At 55.1% G+C, this 20,082-nt stretch overlaps 2 protein-coding genes across 7 annotated transcripts; both read right to left on the bottom strand.

The window, feature by feature from the left end:
• Positions 1–2,831: 2,831 nt before the first annotated feature.
• On the bottom strand, positions 2,832–4,670 carry CENPBD1P (Putative CENPB DNA-binding domain-containing protein 1). Its single transcript, XM_033127964.1, has one exon. It carries the CDS (start codon positions 4,004–4,006, stop codon positions 3,092–3,094), a length of 915 nt encoding a protein of 304 aa, XP_032983855.1. The 5' UTR covers positions 4,007–4,670; the 3' UTR covers positions 2,832–3,091.
• A 5,097-nt stretch (positions 4,671–9,767) lies between these two features.
• DBNDD1 (dysbindin domain containing 1) lies at positions 9,768–19,592 on the bottom strand. 6 transcript variants are annotated; one of them, XM_033127965.1, is made up of 6 exons: positions 19,398–19,519; positions 14,588–14,732; positions 13,085–13,382; positions 12,208–12,351; positions 11,771–11,911; positions 9,768–11,068 (listed from the first exon to the last, which is right to left on the bottom strand). In XM_033127965.1, exons 2-6 carry the CDS (start codon positions 14,684–14,686, stop codon positions 10,911–10,913), a joined length of 840 nt encoding a protein of 279 aa, XP_032983856.1. In that variant the 5' UTR covers positions 14,687–14,732; positions 19,398–19,519; the 3' UTR covers positions 9,768–10,910. The 6 variants fall into 6 exon arrangements, with proteins under 6 accessions (XP_032983856.1, XP_032983857.1, XP_032983858.1 ...); XM_033127966.1 differs by lacking the exons at positions 13,085–13,382; positions 14,588–14,732 and having other exon boundaries at positions 19,398–19,592; XM_033127967.1 differs by lacking the exons at positions 13,085–13,382; positions 14,588–14,732 and having other exon boundaries at positions 11,771–11,882; positions 19,398–19,538.
• Positions 19,593–20,082: the final 490 nt, after the last annotated feature.

Here is a 20,082-nt window from a genome sequence, read left to right as displayed (position 1 = left end):
GCCAGCACCTCACAGAAAAGCAGCAAGGGACACCGCTGTAACGATGTTGCAGCCACTGTCATTAAATTTGTGTTCTCTAGATTCTGGTGTGTGTGGTGAGTGGGGACAAGGCAGGGTTTGCTGACATGCAGACCAGCCTTCCCCGTCCAATGGGGTATAATGTAATCTGGTTTGGGAGAGTAGGTGTTCTTGATGGGCGGCAAGCAGCGTGGACCTGGGTGTCAGACGTAGGCCAGCCTGATCCCTTCTGTGACACGGGCTGCTCAGGTTCTGGGAGGCACTGAGCCCTGAGCTGGGCATGCAGACAATGCTCAGTAAATAGAAGCGATGTCTTATTTCCAGGCATGGTGGGAGGGTTGTCTCAGTAACACAGTGTAGCAGAGTCACAGGTCCAGCTCCTAGCAGCCTGTTCCATCTTCACAAACTAGCCCTCACTGCATCTCAAGGCCATTCCCATTACCCTTGGACTTCAGGAAATCATAAAACCCCTCTCTCAAATTACATCCACACCTCTGTGACATACAGTTTTCTACAGAGAGATGATTTACGTTTTTGATCAGGATCTCAAAGGGGCCAAGACCCAGAAAATTCAGGAATCTGTTTTACACAGTGTCTGCACATCATCCATACCCAGTTGCAACACAGATGGGCTGGTGGCAACCCTATTCCAAAAGAAACCACAGTGCTCTAAGGGGGACCGCAGAGGCTGGGAGGAAAGACATGCGAGGGCTGTATGTGGGTCCCACGCTGGCGCGTTTGAGCTTCGCCTCCAACTGCAAATAAGCTCTACTGTGGACACGAGGTAGAGGATGCAATCTTCCCCCCCTTTCAGGTTATAACAGTATTTTCTTTTAAACTTTTTTACAAACTCAGATTTACATAAACGTTGCATTCCCATTTACTCCTCTCCTGGATTCCATTAACATTTTGCCCCATTCGCTTTCTTCTTCCCCCCTTCCCACACACACACTTTTCTGAATCATCTGACAGTACATTGCACAGATGATGCTCTTTCACCTCTAAATATTATAGTTCTATGTATTCCTTCCTATCACGGACATTATCTCACATGGCCACAGTGCAAGGATCAAAACACATCCGGAAACTAACATTGATATACCATAAAACCTACAATAACCCTTATTCAGATTTTGCCTTGCAGTTGTCATGTCTCTTCAGCATTCGTAAATTTGGAAGGGTGCGTGACGACATTTTTTAAAAGCGCAGGGTAATTATTTTGAAGAATGTCCTTCAATGTGGGTTTTTCTGATTGGATTCAGGTTTTGCACTTTTGGTGGGAATTCCAGAGGCGACGCTCTATCCTTAGCCCATCATCTGTCCTGTTTGTGGAGGGGATGACTTTGATCCACCTGTCTCCTGTGTCCTTTGGACCTGTTCCTGTCCTCTTTTAGGTACTCATTTACTTTCTAGCACAGCAAGGGGTTCTGGGCTTGTATTTTCCCAGCCCCCAAACCAGCCATTTCATTAATTGTGAGTGAGGTCAAATTTCTTTTTATGTTTTAAGATCCAATTTATTTATTGATGAGTTATATATTTTGTTCACTTTTCTGTTGGATTTTTGGTCTTTTTTCTTCTCAATCTTTAAGACTTCTTCACATCTCAGAGATATGAGCCTATTGACTGTGACCTACATTGCAAATATTTTCTTAATTTGTCAATTGCCTTTGGCTTTGTTTGTAGTTTTCCCCAGGGAAAGGTTTTGTTTTGTTTCCATTTTTATATGGCAACATTGATTAATCTTTTTTTTTTATGTCACCTGGATTTTGAGTCATAGAAAATCTTTCCCCACACCCAGGTCAAAGAGACATTCATTCACGTGTGTTAGTACTCGTATGGTTTCAATTTTCACTTGTAGACCCCTGATCTGTTTGATTTATCTTCTATATGCTGTGAAGTATGAATCTAATTTTACCTTTTTCCAAATGGTTAACAAGTTGTCCTGCAACCTTTTCAAAAAAGTCTATCTACCTATTTCTGGGCTATTTTATTCCACAGGTCTGACTACTAGCCTATTCTAGTTTCAGTTCTGATTACCACACTACTTTATTACAGATGCTTTACAGTGTATTTTAATGTCTAGAAGGGCTGCTCTTCTCATAGTTCTTCTTTTTTAAAGAAATGTTTTCCTGGGTGTTCTAGCATGCAATCTTTAAAGCACATATTTAAATAAAATTTTAATGACAAAATCTGATACTCTCCAGTGTCAAAATGAAGCTAGCAGAAATGGGTTTTCCTGGGATGTTAAACATCCGGAAGCAGAGGCTTGGCTGGGCCTCTTCCGTTGAGGTCCTCTTGTTGCTTTTGGTTTCACTCTGCTTAACTTTTGCTTACACACCCTGAAAAACAACCTAAGAGAGTTGTTGTTGTTGTGAGCGCCGCTTTTTCTCATTGTACAATTCCCTGTAGCAGTGTATTGCATCATTGATTGCTCTTGAAACTTTCAGTTTCCACTCATCGTTGGGGCTGCTACTGCTGAGGAAGTGCAGGCCCGCCCCAAAGTGCGAGAAGGCCATCTGGGGCTCTCCTGTGGTCAGCTGGCGCAGAGATGGTGCAGCGTCTGTGCTCTCCTGCTCTCCTTCTGGCTCCCATCCTCGCTGCAGCAGCTCCTCATTCGCGAGCGCTTCCTCATGGGACCGTAGCAACTGGTCCACATCAGCGTCTACAATCTCTTCCAAAGCCACACTCCTGGCAGGGGTGACAATGTTGTGTTGAAGATGTGCAGTGTCATGTGTCTGGGAAACACGCCGGCACTGAACACACGGCCCAGACCAGACCGTCCCCCACGCACTGGTCAGAGCTGCTGCTCTGAGAGCCTCCCAAGCTATTGCAATGTTGTCCACGGCATCCACGATGCTGCAGCTTCTCCAAAACTCCCCGATCACAGCCGCATCCTCCCCATCTGTCGCTTCTAGAAGGTGCTCAAAAGTCCTTCTTAGATAATGAGCTTTAAAGGTGGAGGCTATACCTTGGCCCATGGGCTGGATGAACTCAGCCATACTGTCATGAAGCTATTCCACTCTTACATTATCAGACAGACCGCTCAAATTTAGTGGGTGGCACGGTGCGTTGTCTAAACAAGCAATGCTTTGTTCGTTAGGTTATTTTGGGCACAGTGTTTTTCAACGGCAGGGCCAAAAAAGTATGTGAACCACTCATGAAAAATGCTCCTGGTTGCCCAGGACTTTTTGTTTGAGCGCCAAATCACAGGCAAATTGGGCTTGGAGTATCCCTTCAGGGCCCTGGGGTTTTCTGAGTGGTAAACTAGTAAAGGCTTCAACTTAAAGTCGCCAGCTGCGTTGCCACCAAGAAGCAGCATCAAACGATCTTTGGATGATTTAAACCCTGGCTCAGCTTTTTCTTCTACAGAAATAAACGTTCCTTCAGGCATTCTCTTCCAATACAGCCCTGTCTCATCTACGTTAAAAACTTGTTGGGGGGTGTACTCACCGTCTCTGATTATGCTTTTCAGTACTTCTGGATACGCGTCCTTGTTGCCAGGAGCTGTGCTGTTCATCTTGAAGCGCGGCAAACAATGGCGCTCCTTGAATCTCACAAACCACCCTTTACTTGCACTAAACTTTTCCTTGTGAGAGCTTTCACCTTGTTCACGCTGTAAGTCATCAAACAAACTCTTAGCCTTCTCCTGAATAATGGTGACACTCAGGGGCATGTTTCGCTGGCTCTGGTCTTCAAGCCACACCTGCAACAATCGCTCCATAGTCTCCATGACTGCACTTCGATGGCGAGTCAACCGAGAGGCTCTTAAGGGAGTAGCTATTTGTGAACTCGCTTTGATTTTTTCTTTATTATCTCGGATTGTCGCCACCGTGGAGACAGCAAGGCCTAAGGCCTTTGCGATTTGGCTGAGTTTTTCACCCACTTCAAATCTTCTTAACACTTCTAATTTTATGTCGAGGGTAATTGATTTCCGTTCCCTTTTGGCACTCAGGATAACCAGTGCATTTAGGCGCCTTTTCCCAGGCATCTTTGCCTCCAAAATGTAACAAAATCACAGCAGTTTCTGGCGCAAGAATGACTGTGGTCACTCTACGCTCCCTTGCAGAACCTGGGAAAGAGAAATTGGGGCAGGGAGGAGGTGCTGGCTGATGTACCTGGAAACGTGGGTCACCACAGGCTTACCCATCCCCATTGCCCAGAAACAAGCTGGTTCATTCTCCACTCTCAGGCTGACAGCATGGGCCTCTGGTGTCCATCAGAATGTCCAGTTTCCCGGACAGCACAGCTGCAGGCACATCCAAACTGGCACTGGTCTTTTGATCCAGAGAACAAAAAATCGTGAAGGGGACTAACGCTGTATAGCACACACTGAATCAGTTCCTTTTCTCACAATGGATATGAGCAGTAGTCCAGCCCCGATACTGAATAACTGAAGGAGCCTCAGCAGTGACCAACCGGGTGAGAAGGAGCAAAGCAGGGACAGGTCAGAGGCCTCGTTTGTGAGCTGCTGCCCATAGAGGACCCCAGAAATATGTGTCCTTATAGATGCCCGATTAAAATAACCCTAAAGCCTGGGTGGCTGGATGGCTCAGTTGGTTAGAGCACAAGCTCTTAACAAGATTGCCGGTTGGGTACCCGCATGGGATGGTGGGCTGCGCCCCTCCGCAACTGAGATTGAAAACAGCGACTGGACTTGGAGCTGAGCTGCGCCCTCCACCACTAGATTGAAGGACAATGACTTGGATCTGATGTGTCCTGGAAAAAAACAGTTACCCAATAAAATTAAAAAAAAAAAAAGTCTAAAAGAGCCGGCTATCCTCTTAGTACCTAGCCCCAGCGGATCGCTGGGGTTTCTGTTGTCAGCTGTCTGGGTAGGCCAAGGCAGCACTTGTCCATATCCTTAAAGAATCAGGCAGTAGAGTAGACAGCTAAAGAGAAGTCCCCTGGCCGCAGCGCGGCCTCCGGACGCTTGTGTCAGGCCTCCCGAAGCCCGCGGGGGCGCCTGGGGGTTGTGGCGGCACTGTGACCGGCTGCCGTTTCACTGCGCATGCGCGCGCCCCAGCGGCCTGAGGTCGGAGGCAGGTAATGTTGCATCGGCTGGTGGCGGCGACCGGCAGCCGGGCGGTGGCGATGCGACGGTGGCCCAGAACAGGGAAGGGCGGCCGGGTCAGGCCTGAAGGCCTTTGGAACCGCTGGGCAGGTGAGCCGGGAGGCGCGGCCCGCGGGTTCCGGGAGGCGGGGGCGGGCGCTGCGCTGGACGCCGCGGTGACGTCACCGGGACGCTGGTCGCGCGGGGAAGCGGGGTGGAGCGCCGAGGAGAGCGCGAGCAGGGGCCGGGGCGGAGGCTAACTGCGGGCCGGATGGTCGGGGGCTTTGGCGTAGCCGTCGCGGCCCAGGCGGCTGCCTCCGGCCCAGACCTGTCACCCTCCGCCCTTCGAGCCCCTGCTCGTCTCCCCGCGGCCCCTTCCACCCTTTTCTTCAGAAGCTCGCACTGCCGGCTCCCTTCCGGAGGCTGAACGAGTGCCCCGTGCTGCCTTTGCCCCTCCACAGAGAGCCCCACGTTGAGCGATTCGCGTTGAAGTCCCGCTCCACTGCGAACTTGGCGCGCGGCTTCTCGGGCACCTGGCTCCCACGCGAGCCCGTTTCTTCCTGGGCTCCGCCGTAAAATTCCTTCTGCTGTCTCTCTCCCCCAGAGTTGCGCTCTGAACCGGATGTGATAATGGACGGGAGAGTTTTGTAAACTGGTGCGTTCTGAAATTCCACCGTCAATCGTTGAGCCCAACTCTGCCGTTGTAATAACACCACTACTGCTCGAGAGCTTCCGTGCTGAGCTTTCCACGGACTCTCGTTGAAGTCTTAAACCCGTCCTGCATGTAGGCGCATAACCCTATTTTATGGAAGAGGGAACAAGCTGGTCAGCTGCTCTCACCCTGCAGTTCACGTCCCTCCCACTCCAGCGCCTTCACTTTTAAATACTTCTGTGTTGTAATGCCTTCCTGTGGGTAAGATAGTATGAAAAGTTATTCTGTATTTTAAGGTTGTTGTTTTTTTTTTATTTTAATTGGGGAATATTGGGGAACTATGCTTTCCAGGGCCCATCAGCTCCAAGTCTTGTCCTTCAATCTAGTTGTGGAGGGCGCAGCTCAGCTGCAAGTCCAGTTGCCGTTTTCAATCTTTAGTTGCAGGGGGCGCAGCCCACCATCCCATGCGGGAATCGAACTGGCAACCTTGTTGTTGAGAGCTCTCCTCTAACCAACTGAGCCATCCGGCCATCCCTGAAGGTTGCTTTATTTTTGTATTGATACATACCAGGAGGCATTGATCACATTGATTTTTTTTTTTTCCCTACTACACTAAATGTGAAGATTTTTAATGTGATCCAGTGTGTGACCTGACCCCAGCACTGGGCAGGACACAGGAGACAGCGGCAGCCACAGTGGCTGGAGGGGATGAGGCTCCAGTGCCTGCTGGAGGTTCTCCTTGGACAAAGCACACTGGGGCACTGATGGTGGCTGTTTCTCCTTTGCAGGTTAGGTGCTGATACTTCTGATGCTTGCAAAGAAGCAGCCCTGCCTGTTGCCCGCCACCTGAGGCTTTTTGTCCAGGACATGCGCTCTGAGCAGGCTATTGACAGGGTCATCGAAGGTGAGCTGGGCGGCCTTAGGGAGGGCACGTTTGCAGCTCTGAGGTGCAGCACGCTCACCCGGGGCCCCAGCTCACTTCACACGGTAATTGGGAATCGGGGATGCTTTCCCAAACCAGCATTTGGGACCTGGGCTCTCCCGACAGCCTTGTGCATCTTCCAGAGCTCCACTGAGACACAGATGGGACTTCCGCCTGGGGCTTCCTGCTCGGCCCGTGTACTGTCAGTGGTGATGCTGGTGTGTGTGCTTGTGAGGGCTCTGCCCCACGTCTTCAGCTCAGCAGCTCAGCAGCTCGGAGAGCTGTGGTCAGTTGGGTGAGGGTCTCCCGAGTGCCTTCCCAGGGGTGGAGAGCAGGCAGGTGTCCACATGGCCAGCAGCTGTCCTTCATGGTCCAGCCCCAGGGCCGTGAGAACTGGCAGGCAGCAGGTTGGCGATGCTGCTTTGTCCTTGTTTAACTTGACTGACATGTAACATATTTAGAGAAGCCCTCAGAGTACTGAGTAGCCCTAGGCTAGCACCTGGAGGGGTCCTGGTGGCTCTGACGCGTTGGCCAGTCATCCAGCCAGCTCAGCACGAGTTCTCTGTCCCTTTCTGTGCCCTGTCACTTATCTGTTAGTTGGGTTATAGGAGGGCTTTGAGAGTCATTCCTTGTCTCCCCATGCTTCTAGCATCGTCTTGTCAGACCACAGAAAGTAGCAAATCCCACTGGCTTGAAAACGCCTTCTGACTCAGCCCAATATGTGCAGTGTGTGGGGACAGGCACCAGGCTGGGGATCTGCCTGGTTGAACAGAGGCTCCTGCCAGCCCCCCATATGCCCTGAGTGCAGGGCAGGCACTTGGCACCACTTCCCAGATGTCTGTCCCTCCTGTGCTTCTTAACTCACCCGGGATTTGATTTCTCGGCCTGGAGAGGAAGACGCAGGTCCTTCGACTTTCCCCGACAAGATGAGGTGCTGGTGGAGGGGCCATCCAGCAAGGCCACTGCCCAGCTCATCCGTGTTTCATTGGCTGTGCCCACAAGCAGACACTGGGCCGAGAAAGTGGACGAGGCAAGAATGGCCGGTCCCTGTGGGGTTTGGGCTCACCTTTGGTGGTGTCTGCCGTCTTGGGAGTGGCATCCATGCTTTGCAGATGTGCAGGCAGCTGCGGGGGAGAGGTCTTGGGGAAGGTTGAGGTGGTGGAGCTGGGCCTCCGCCCTTCGCGGAGGAGTCCACCTTCGCTGAGCTTGTGGGCAGCACTGGCCGGTAGCCTGGGGGAGGGGCACACAGAGCAACGGGCAGGACAGCCCAGCTTAGCGGCTCTGCCTGGAAAGTAGCTTCCAGAAATGCGGAGAACAAATGAAAACACATACAGCTGAAAACAGGCGTTTAACATACGGGTACTCTGAGCCCTGGGGCGGGGGTGGCGGGGGGGTCAGCCACCATAACGTGCCCTGCCGCCTGGCAGCCAAGTGAGGGTCTTTCATGGCCTCCGATGAGGTGGACAGTGCCTCAGGGAGACGCCCAAGTGCTGGCCACCTTGTTGCCCCAAGGAGAACAGGCTTTTTGCTCAGTTGAGAAATCCTCAAGGTTTGGTGAACTGGCAGAGTTAAGAAAAAAAAGATATAAGCCAGTTGTCAAGGGAAAGTGTTAGATTTTTAAAGTAGTGTTTGGGTTGGTGGAAGGGCTGTCAGTCATGGAGGAAACGGCCCCTCCTGCACGCGTGCAGTTGAGGAGAGGATGGTGGAGACTTGAGGGCCCCCCAGCACCTGGGCACGGGCAGCTCTGCTGTTCACTGAGCGGGCGCCTGAAGACCATGGGGCGCCTGACCTTAATTTCCTTCTCCAGGACGCTGCATTCCCTGTGGCCCCTTTGGTTAGAATTACCAAGAGGCAGCAGCTGGTCCCCATGGGCTGCTGTCAGCGCCACTTTATGAACGTTCTTCCTTGTGTCGGGCAGCTGCCGGTTCTGGTGGTGAGCTGCAGGTCCTGGGGCCTTCTCTGGTTGGGTCTGCAGTGCCATCAGTCTTGGGAGCCTGGGACCTCGTGGGAATGTCCCTGAGCATGTGTTCTGCAGCGCACAGGCTGCCTCCCACACTCGTCCCGACCACAGTAGTAATGGCGTCAGCTGCTGCCTGCAGGTGGCTGGCTCACCCAGACACCCTTTCTCCCCCAGACTGCTGCTGGGGCGCTCACTCACTGCCCCACTGCTCTCAACCGGCTAAGACCAGACTGGGACTTGGTCTAAAATTTTTCAGGCTGTTTGTTATATTTGCCTCAAAAATAGAATTTCCAACTTGGGACAAATACTTCCGACTTCTGTTGTCTGTAAAACATGCATTGTTGTGTTTTTCAAATATCATGGCTCATCCTGTCACGCTGCCTCCACCAAACTCAGCCTCTACTAGCTGGTCTGTTGGGATCCTGCCAGGGTCCTGTCTCACGGCTCCCTCTGTTGGAGATGGGGGTGCTCTCCTCTACCCCAAGAAGGCCCTACCCATGGTGTCCAGAGCCTGGGGGTCTGTTCCTTCTGAAGTTGAACACAGCTCCTCCCCAGGGTTCAGGGCACAGCCCCGACCACACCTGGGCGTTCCCACCACCCCTGGTGACATCCCCTGCCTGCAGCACCGTTACAGCCTGCCCCCTTTCCTCTGCTCCTTCACCCCCTCACCCTGTTTGGGCCGTTGCACTTCCTGGGTGCACTCGCCACTAGCTGAGTCGGTTCCTGGGCCCATAGGCAGAGGACACCTGGCCGAGAATCTTCCATGAGGGAAACTCAGGGTTCCAGAAACCACTTGGCTCAGTGACCTGGGCCTTTCTCTGGGCCCTTCTTTCACAGGGGATTGAAATGGTTGGGGTTTTGGCCTGGAGGTCCTGGAAACCCACCCGGGTCTGGGAAGAGGCTCATCATGGAGCACCTGGTGCCTCATGCTGCCTGGGCTTATGTGGGGGCAGGGTGTTCACCTAATGACTGGAGATCCATGACAATTCTCCCTGAAATGTGACCCGAATAAGCAGTGCAGAGTACAGCACAGCGGGGCGCCCAGTGACTTCAGCTGGACAAACAACAGCAGGGAGCTGGCTCCTGGAGCAGCCAGCCTGCCCCCTGGCATGCACCCTGGAGCTCTGGTGACAGATACAAAGGAAGACACGGCGTTGGGCGTCACTTAGGACAGGTGACATTTTAATCCCACTTTTTGTAACTTAGCTCTGCGGAGTTGAAGCAGGAAGGATGAAAATTGGGAAGAGGACCCCGGTGGGTGGGGTGGGTGGGGCATGCGGCCGCCCTTATGGGGTCAGTTTTAAGTTAAATTCTAAACTGCCTGGTGAACACCGTGTCACTCCTTGCGTGTGGAGGGAGCCAGCAGTGTCCCTCAGATCCCTGGCATGCCCAGCAAACTCCTACCTTTCTGAGGCCCATGCTCCCCGTGGGGACTGGCCTTAGGCCTGCACATGGGGCTGGAGCGTGCCCAGGGCGTCTGTGGAGGAGCCAGCTTCCTTCCCCAGAAACGTTTCTGGGGAACAGGTCAGGGCAGTTTGGCTTGGGGACAACAAGCAAGCTCACACATTTACTTTAAAACTGATCTTGGAGTCGCAGTCGGGCCAGAACCCATTGTGTCCATGAAAAGCAGTGATGGGGCCAGGGCTGTGCCCAGATCCCCTCACATCCCCAACTCCCCTCAGGCTGTTCCGCCCCAGGCCAGGATGCTGGCTGCGGACACAAACCCACGCATGTGCGCACCAGGCTGTGGGGACATGTCATGGGTGAGGGGTGGGGAGGAGGCGAACACGCCTGCCCCCGCCTACCCCTCAAGCAGCCTGAGGCCATCCTGCCAAGTTTGGTGTTCTGAGCTAAGGAGGCTGGGCTTGGCTGTCTCCCTTGGGAGGGGACCCTGGTGCCGGCAGTGCTCCCTGCGTGGCAGGAATGGGACAGGGTTGAAACCAAGGTGGCACTTTTCAGGACTGAGTCCCCCAACCATGTACTTGGCTGGACAACAGAGCATCCTCTGGGCTGGAACTCGACGTGGCACTCACACCAGAAGCCTGAGACCCCCAGGGCTGTGCAGAGCAGCGGTCCCCTGCTCAGGGCCCCCCTCACCTGGCACCCATTTGGCAATCTTGTGACAGACAAGAGCACCAGTCCTGCAGACAAGTCTCCAGAAGGCCCAGGCCACTCCCGTCTCCTCCCCGGGCACTACCAGCCCTGATTCAGGGCCCGAGAAGGAGCTGGACGTAAGGCCACTGGGCTGTGCTTGTGCTGGAGTGTGGGGGCCACGCTGTCCGCTCTCCCCCACCTCGGCCTGGCCGGCCTAGTCCTCCTTGGGCCTCTCCACAGTGAGAACTGTGTCCACAGTCAGTGGCTGCCGCTCAGGGTCACCGAGGGGCTGCTTCTCGCGGTTCTGCTCGGCCCTTGCACGTGTCCAGGAAGGGGATCGCAGACAGCCGGCCCGGGGCAGTGGGTGCAGGCCTGGGGAACATGGGTGGGTCAGCATGGTCTGGGGTCCTGGTTCTCTCCTGCAGCTACTGGGCTGGACCAGTGTGTGCCTCCAACACGGGGTCCAGGCACACACTGGGGGTTCCCTGAGCGCCAGGCCACCAGCAGTGTGGATGTGTGGGTCTGGGTGTAGCCGAGCAGCCGACCACCCCCTTGCTCCCACAGGGCTGGGGTCTGAGCCCCCCGACCCCATCTGTATGGGGGGTGAGCGGGAGAGGAGGGCCTGGGCCTAGCCACCCACTGGCTGCCATTCTGAGGTCTTCAGGGTCTTGGGCCAAGGGTGCCGCTTCCTTGGGAACCAAAGGGGAAACTGAGTCAGCCTGAGTTGAGGAGGGGCCAGGGCAGGCAAATGGCACCTGATCCCTCTGTGCTTGGCTTAACTTGTAATTAAATACACATTTCATAAACTCTAACGTCAGTGGGTCTGTGGCTTTGGCCTTTTGTTGGAGTTTGAAAAGCAAAATTGAGGGTTAGCTATAATAGGAAAATTCCTTATAAAGCGGCACACAGGTATGTGGAATGCAGAAGTGCTGAATAAAACAGTGCAGTGCTGACAAATGCGCATTTAAACATATTGAGGTAAAATTATTTTCAAAAATAGGGGTTTGCAGGGAGCAGTGTTTGGTGGTCTCGGGCCCCAGGACCTGCCCCCCAGCGCCCCACTGCCAGCCCCACCTGCTGGTGACTCGCTGGTCAGTTGCTCGTCGTCGGAGTCAGCAAAGACCTCGGCCAGCTCCTGGTCGGACATGTCGGTCAGCTCGGTGAGGTCCAGGAGGTCAAAGTGCACCTCCAGGGAGGAGACGCTGCTCAGGGGCTCTGGGGGCAGGGGGCTTGTCATCGGCACAGCACCCCAAGAGTCCCCCAGGCCCAGGAAAGAACCAGAGGTCTGGGTAAAGCCCAACTCTGCTCCCCACAGTCAAGACTGAACGCCCTCTGGGGTCCCCCATTTTATAGATGGCACAACTGAGGCCCAGAGAGCCAAAGCTTTAGGAAGAGCTCGGTGCCCTCCATGCCTGGGGGGCATGTTTGGACAGGATGAGGACCCTGCTCCCCATGTCCTAGGGGGCTTGCAGGTCCCCATGGAGCGTGCCAGACAGGTAAGCCATACTTACGCCTCCGTTCTGAGACCTGCAGGAGCCCTGGTGCCAGTGTTGGGGTGCCCACGTCCTCCACCACTGGCGAGTGGCAGCTGTCCCCCGTCTCATGGGCCGTGGTGCCTAGGGTAGCCTGTGGCACCGCAGCCTCCTTAGCTATTTCTGCAAAAGACAGAATGTGTTACCTGGGAGGAGACACGTGGGCTCCCCATCCAGCGGACACAGGTGGTGAGGACTGGAGAAGTTGACTCATGGGCCCTCCTTTGAGGTGCTGGGCAGGACTGGGGTGCTCCAGGTGGCCTCCACCAGGGTCCTGCCCCGAGGGTGGGGCCTACTGTGGAAAAGGAGGCTATGGATGCCCTCCAGACCGTGGCCCTGATCACTTGATCTAGAATGAACGCAGGCCCTGCAGGTGTCACGGGGACTTCCTCTCTGGTCCCATCACCTCAGATCCCCCAGTGACCCGACACTGTCACCTGTCCCCACTTTGGTCCAACCAGGGTCCAGTGATCACTCCTGTATTTCCTTGCCCTGTGTTTCCCTTGGAACCCACACAGCCCCAGTTGCCTGTCTGTCCTCTGTGGACTACTTGCTTTCAGAGAACCTTCTACGTGACCGCTCCTCTGCGAGTTACAGAATGGGGGAGCGGCACACATCCTGCCACCAACTTCACCTCACAGTTCGGACAATGTTCCTCCAGGTCTTTTCTGTACAGTTATTTTCCTTGAAAAATGCAATTGCTCATTTTTTTATATCTTACAATTTTTTGTGTGCGATTAGAGCAGGAGGCCCCTCCGGGATCTCCTTAGTGGAGATTGCCAGAGAGGAGACCACTGTCCCCACGAGCTCCCACCACGCCTTCCGCTGCTCCCGAGTCACACCCCTCCATCCGTACCTGCAGAGCCTGCCTGCACATCACTGCCCTCTCCTGGAACCCCCAGCCGAGCGGCTGCGCAGCAGAGACTTGAGTGGACGAGGACCGGGTGCCCCTCAGCAGTGCTCTGCACCCATTCTTGTCCGGCAACTGGATGCCGAGAGCTGGGTGTGGATGGAGCTCCAGGAGCAGCTGCCTCGACTGGCGTGCTGAGGGGAGCCCATCTGGGGCCCCCTGTGCCAACAGCTGCCTGTCTTCCCCGACAGCGTGGACAGCAGCATGGATGCCGCCATGTCGGACATGTGCGTCTGGAGGGTCCCTAGCTGAGTGGGAACATGACATCAGCTCACAGCTGCAGGGCGGCAGGGCCACACTGGCCTCTAGGAAGGCACCACCCTCCCTGGAAGTGTGGCTGAGGGAGGGCGGACCTGCTGACTGGCAGCCTGTGAAGCTTTGCACCATGCTGTGTCACCACATGGGGCCTGGGCCTGGATCCGGTTCCCACCTCTGCCGCATTTGCAAAGTGGCTTCTCAGCTTCCTTGGAGGGTAGAATTACACCCACCCCTGTCCTGGCCCACAGCCCAGCAAGGACACCGTCCTGCCCAGAGGACACTGAGAGATGTGATTCAGACCCTGCTCTGGGCTGAGGGAATGGGAACCTCTGCCTGGAAGCTCAGACCAGCTGAGAGTCCCTGCCCAGCGTCCAGGAAGTCTTTGGGGCAAGTGTGTGGGGGGGGCTGTACTCAGCAGGACACTTTGCTTTGTCTTCTCAAGGGGGTGTGGGGGGTGGCACGGTACATGTGTCCCGCTGGCCTATGCTGTGGCCCCAGTTCTGAGACGCATCTACACAGGTGGCCTGTGATGGTGGGCTGGGGGTTCAGGGCACGTGGCTCTGGGGTAATGACAATAGTGACAGTGGCTCACGGTGTTCTCATACTCGGTCAGTGCCAGGCACAGTCCAGGCACTTTGTTTTTCAACCAACGTCACAACCAGCTATGAGGGAGGGACACTGAGTTTTGTGTTTTTGAGACGTGGCTCTGAGTGGCCTTTCTCGTCCCAGGCATACAACACAGGATGATGGAGTCCGAGCTCTCAGTCACCACCGGCCGACCTCTGTCCCCAGGTCATGCCACAGGGCTGGAAATGGGCCAGAAGAGGGAGGAGAGAACCCTGGCCTGTGCCCACTGGGAAGCTGGTGTAGGTATCCTGGGCCCCAACCCAGATGGAAGTAGACTTCTGAAAGAAGGTGGGACACAGGCTCTGTCTGTGTGTCGCTGGGTGGAGCCCCTCATCTAGAGAAGAAGGCATCCATCCATGCATCATCCATCCATCCATCCATCCATCCATCCATTTAACCATCATCCAGCCAGCCAGCCCTCAAAGATTTCCTGAGCATCCACTCTGCAGCATGGACAAAGGAGGTAATTCCTGCCCTCTCGAGGGTGGGCAGTGCTGGGGAGCAGTGGGGGCTATTTTCCTGTTTAGGGGAGGGGTCTGAAGGTATTTGGGAGCTGTGCCATACCTGAGGGCAGGAGGGGGCGCACAGTTGGCTGCTACTCGGAGTACACTGGGGGAAGCTGCTGCAGTGCTTTGAGCTGAGTGGGACAGCATCTGCTTGCATTTTGCAAGGAACGCAGTCCAGGTGGGAAGGATGAGGTCCACAGGTGCTGAGATGGGGGGGCAAAGCAGTACCTTAGCCAAACAGCACACACCTTCCCCATCTTGTGGGGGAGGGGGACTGGAAGCATCCATACGCCTCATTACAGATCTTGGGACGCAGGGGCCTCGGAAAGCCCCTGGAACAGATCCCCACAGGCAGAATGGCCTGTTGCACTGACTATAAGAAGCAGCTTTTATCAACTTCCAACATCTCTGAAACAGCAAAGCATCTGTGTTGGAGTCAATGCAATAAGATACGTGTCTAGTTTTTTATTTTGTTCTCTCTCTCTTTGGCAGTGGCCAGGTCTTTATAAATCCTGGTGCCCTGGCCTGTGTCAAAGCTGTGGGAGGAGGAAAAAGCAGAAGATACAACTTCTGCCATCAAGAACACAGACCTTTTGGCTAGAAGAAAGTAATGGAAATAGGGGAATAAGAGTCAAAATGCCGGGCCGGCCCGGTAACTCAGGCGGTTAGAGCTCCATGCTCCTAACTCTAAAGGCTACCGGTTCAATTCCAACATGGGCTAGTGGGCTCTCAACCACAAGGCTGCCAGTTCGATTCCTCGACTCCCGCAAGGGATGGTGGGCAGCGCCCCCTGCAACTAAGATTGAACACGGCACCTTGAGCTGAGCTGCCGCCGAGTTCCCAGATGGCTCAGTTGGTTGGAGCGCGTCCTCTCAACCACAAGGTTGCCGGTTTCAACTCCCGCAAGGGATGGTGGGTTGTGCCCCCTGCAACTAGCAACAGCAACTGGACCTGGAGCTGAACTGCACCCTCCACAACTAAGACTGACAGGACAACAACTTGAAGCTGAACGGCACCCTCCACAACTAAGATTGAAAGGTCAACTTGACTTGGAAAAAAGTCCTGGAAGTACACACTGTTCCCCAATAAAGTACTGCTCCCTTTCCCCAATAAAATCTTTTTTTGAAAAAAAAAAAAGAGTCAAAATGCCAGTGCGGGTACCAGGGATACAGGAGGGGGAGGGGTTGATTTGGCATGCAAATTGGTACGGCCACTGTAGTGCCTCAAGCTATTAAATGTAGAGTTACCACGTGATCCAGCAGTTCCACTCCTACACTTAAACCCAGAAGAATGGAGAGCATGTATCTACATAAGCACCTGTACACGAATGTCCACGCCGCATTATTGACAGGCGGCAAATGTGGAATCAAACCCAAATGACCATCAATGGATGATGCGTAAACAAACGTGGTCCATCCACACAATGAAATACTATCCAGCCATGAAAAGGATCGAAGCCCTGACACAAGACACAACATGGGTGACCTTGAAAACATGGCAAGTGCAAGAAGCCAGTCATAAAAGGCCACGTGTTATGACTCCATTTATCCAGCTGTCCAGAATGGGCAAACCTATGGAGAGTAAAGAGTAAATTAGAAAAGACACAGAAAGATGGATTGGCGGTTGCCAGGGGCTGGGGTGTGTGTGGAATGGGGAGTGACTGCTACTGTTTTCTTTTTGAAGTGATATATTCTAAATGAAGGTGATAGGGATGGTTGCACAACTTTTTGAAAACATATGCTCCTTGACTTGTGATGGGTTACGTCCCTGATAAACCCAGTGTAATTTGAAAATGTAAGTCACAGAGGCACGTAATACACCTCACCTACTGAACATCACAGCTTAGCCCAGCCCACCTCCCACGTGCTCATTAGCCTGCCTGCAGGTCATGAGAGAGTATCGCACAGTGTTCCTCCGGGAAAAGGCCCAAACTCAACGTTCAAAGAACTTTGCACTGCGGATCACTGTGGGCCATTGTAAAGTTGAAACATCATTGAGTTGAACCACCCTAAGTCGGGGACCATGTGTATACTAACAGCACTGAATTGTATACTTCAAAAGGCTGAAGTTTGTGACATGTGAATTATATTTCAATTTAAAGAAACCCTCAAACAAAGGTTGATGTGGGCTGGAGTTGAAGGGCAAAGTCAGGAGGACTTAGTGCAGTGACATTTGCTGCACACCCACTGCGCACCAGGCACCAGGCTCAGAGGCTGGGACTGGGTGTGAGTAGTGTGAGCACCAGGGCCTAGGCTGGGTCCTAGCACGCAGTAGGTGCACCAGAAATGTTTGTTGAATGAATAAGCCCACGACCCCATGCTACAGTTAATAGGCAGCTGTCTGATACCTTGTAGGACAAAGGGACACACTCTCCACAGATGAGACCCACTGACCTTCCTGTGTGTGGAGCAGATACTGGTGTCACAGGCAGGCACAGGTGGCGTGCTTGGCAGGCTCACTGAGCCACAAGCTGGGTGGGCTCAACAGCCCCCAGGAGGGCCGGCAAGAGGGAAAGCAATACCCTGATCTCAGCCCAGTGCAGCCCCCTGTGTGGAGACTGGAGTTGGGGTGCCACCATCTGCCCCTACCCAGGGTGGATAGCTGATGTGAGTGGAGCCGATAGGGTTACCTTGTGCTATGCCGCTGACCTATTTTCCAGCACATTCGTGCCGAGAACTTGTCCCAAATCTCACGTTCCCTGCTGTGTGTCCAAAGCCTTGCCCCAGCAACAAGGAGGCACTCTGCACATACCCACAAGCGAACAAAGTAATGAAGTGAATGAATGAATAATAAAAAACAAAATGGCTTCAGGAAGGGAGAAATGGTCACAGAGGTGGGGCTTCCGTACCCCATTTCCCCAAATCGTATCCCTGGATTCTGTGTCCCCCACCCCCACCCCAAGCATTTTGAAGCTTCTGCGTAGGCCCAGTCCAGGCTCAGGCTTCTCGGGGGGGCGGAGGGGGTGGCTCGAACCCTGGTTTCCCAGAAGCAACAGTTGGGTCCCTTTAAGAAACACACTGTCCACCACACCCACACTTACTTCTCACCTTTGTGTCTGCACACTTTGGTAATTAAGAAATTGTTAATTTAAGTGCAAAAGTGGGATTTTAAATGTGCTCTACAAAAACCTTATCTTTTAGAGATAATTTAAGAAATAACTATGGATGAAATAATATGTCTAGATTTGCTATAAATTGCTCCTGAAGGGAGGAGGTTGGTGGGGGAGTGCTTGATCAGGTGGGAGTGGCACGCGGGGCTTTACCATACTGTTTACGCGCTCGTGTGTGTGCTCCACAGGCTCGGAAATAAAGTTTTCAAAAGTCAGTGAACTGAGAGAATGTCAGTTCTCCCACACGTGACCTCCTGAGGTCCCATGGAGTGGAGATGACCAGCCTGCTGTGCATGCAGGAAGTGGCTATGGGCTAACAGGTGAGTCCAGAGTGTCCCCCCTCCCCCCGCTCAGAACAGGCACTTGGCAGATACCTGTGTGTGCTCTGAATGAATCAGTCTGAGGCTGCCAGTGAGATTCAGAAACCGAGTTCAGCTCCTCCCCCATGGCCCTTCAGGGCAGGGGGCTGTCTCCACTGACAGAAGTGGACACACAAGCTCAGCGGGCACCTGCTTTGCCCACGTCTCACAGCTCTGTGCTCCCAGCCCTTTTCCCTAAATCCCCTCCTTCACAAAGCTGCCACTGGGAAGCAAGGGGGTGGGTGTGGGTGTTTCTGGAACTGTCAGTTGTGAGAAAAAGCTGGATTCCTCCCACAAATGACAAAACAAAGAAAACCCACACCCACTCACTTGCCCCTGGGTGTGTCTGGTGGTGCTTGCAGGGAGGGTCATAGGGGCCCCCAGACAGCCGTGTAGGGTGCACCTGTGTCACTCAGGCTACAAACAGTAGCGATGGACCCACTGCTTCCAGACACTTCCCACAACTAGCCTTTTGGGTTCCAGAGGAGGCCTCTGGTGTCACTGGGGGAGCCCTCGCGGGTCCCTGTGTGGTCAGGGAATGGCTCGCTGGGATGGGACCTCCAGGAAAGCAAGGATGCACCTGGGGCCTGACCAGGCAGGTGGGTGGCAGAGTCGTGCAGTTTGTATCCAAGTTCCCAGGCGGATGGCACCTACAAATCCTTCCTGAAAGGGCTTGAGAGGGGGTTCCTACGGTTTCCTCCCACTACAGGAGAATCTTACCCGCTAGTCCCGGGGAGCTGACGGAGTGTGACGAGGGGTCCCTCGGTGCACACCTGCCCTCCCAGATGTGTGCTCCCTTGGGCCTCGCCCAGGCTGGCAACCCTGCATGCCCGCCCCCGCCCACGCCGTACCCGCTCCGAGACCCTCCCTCGGCCGGGTGCCACGCAGGGTTCCGGCCGCGGCCCCCTACCTCCCTACCGCCGCCTTAGCCCCTCGGAGCCGCGGCTGGGAGAACAAAGCAGACGCGAGGCCAGGAGAGCAGCGTCGCCTCCCATGCCTCGTCCACCGGGTTCCCAAACTCCGGCCCCGGCACGCCCCATCCCCTGCCTCCCGAATTCACGGCTCGGCCGCTGGGAAGGGTTCAGGAAGAAACTCTGGGCCACCTACCCAGGAGCACGCCAGGCACGGCTGCCGGGGCCGGGAGCGCGGAGGACGAGGGGGCGGGGACGCGGTCTGTGCGCCTCCAGCCCAGAGCTGCGGCGGATCCGGGCAGGTGCCCGCAGCCCGGTGCGGCGGACCAGGCTCCCCGCGGCTCAGCCGGGAGAGGCAGGGACCCGGAGCGGCGGATGATCTTCGCGGCCCCCGGGCGCGGAGGATGAGCGGGCACGGGAGAAGGGGCTGCGGATCGCTGCGGGGAAGGCGCAGCTCGGGGACTCCTGGGGGGTTGGGACCGCACTCACCTCCCGGGCCGGCGCCCTCCGGGGCCTCCATGCAGCCCGCAGCGTCACCCGGCCGGGGCGATCCTGTAGCTGCGGCGGCGACTCGGCCCTGGATCCCGGCGCAGCGCATCGGGCAGCAGCCGGGGGGCCGCGGCGGCGGGGAGGAGCCCGCGGGGCGGGGCGCGCAGCTGCTCCGGGGCCCCGGCCTCCCCATCCTCCCCGCAGCCCCGCAGCACAGGTGCGGCCCCGCCCCGGTCCGCGCGCGCCCCCTGTCGTTCCGGGCCCTGCGGACCCCAGTTCTCCGCTCGCGGACGCGGGACCTGGCCGCAGCCTCCCACCCCTTTGCGCACACTCATCCCGCAGCCGCGCTGACTTCCGTCCATTTGTTCAGCCCCAGATATTTATGGGGCGCCAACTACTAGCCGGCTCTTCACCATGGGAGAGGCAAGGGCGGGGCCAACCCTCGAGCGCCCATAAGCGTAGAACTGCACGTTGTAATAAATGTTATGAAGAAACACGGGGGGTGGAGGTGGGGTCGACCGCGTTTAAAGGCGAGGCCGGAAAGTGGGCGATAGGAGATGAGGGCAGGCAGGGGGGCTCTCCTAGGAACCAAGGCGTGGTCTGGGCTTGCCGAGAGTACCGAACGGTTTAATCAAGCCCCACCTCCAAACGCTGGGGCCGCACTAGTACTAGGACCGCACACAAG

Source organism: Rhinolophus ferrumequinum, chromosome 15 (genome assembly GCF_004115265.2).
Source record: "Rhinolophus ferrumequinum isolate MPI-CBG mRhiFer1 chromosome 15, mRhiFer1_v1.p, whole genome shotgun sequence".
In the NCBI taxonomy this organism is placed as follows: domain Eukaryota; kingdom Metazoa; phylum Chordata; class Mammalia; order Chiroptera; family Rhinolophidae; genus Rhinolophus; species Rhinolophus ferrumequinum.
This window is presented reverse-complemented; position numbering and strand designations above follow the sequence as displayed.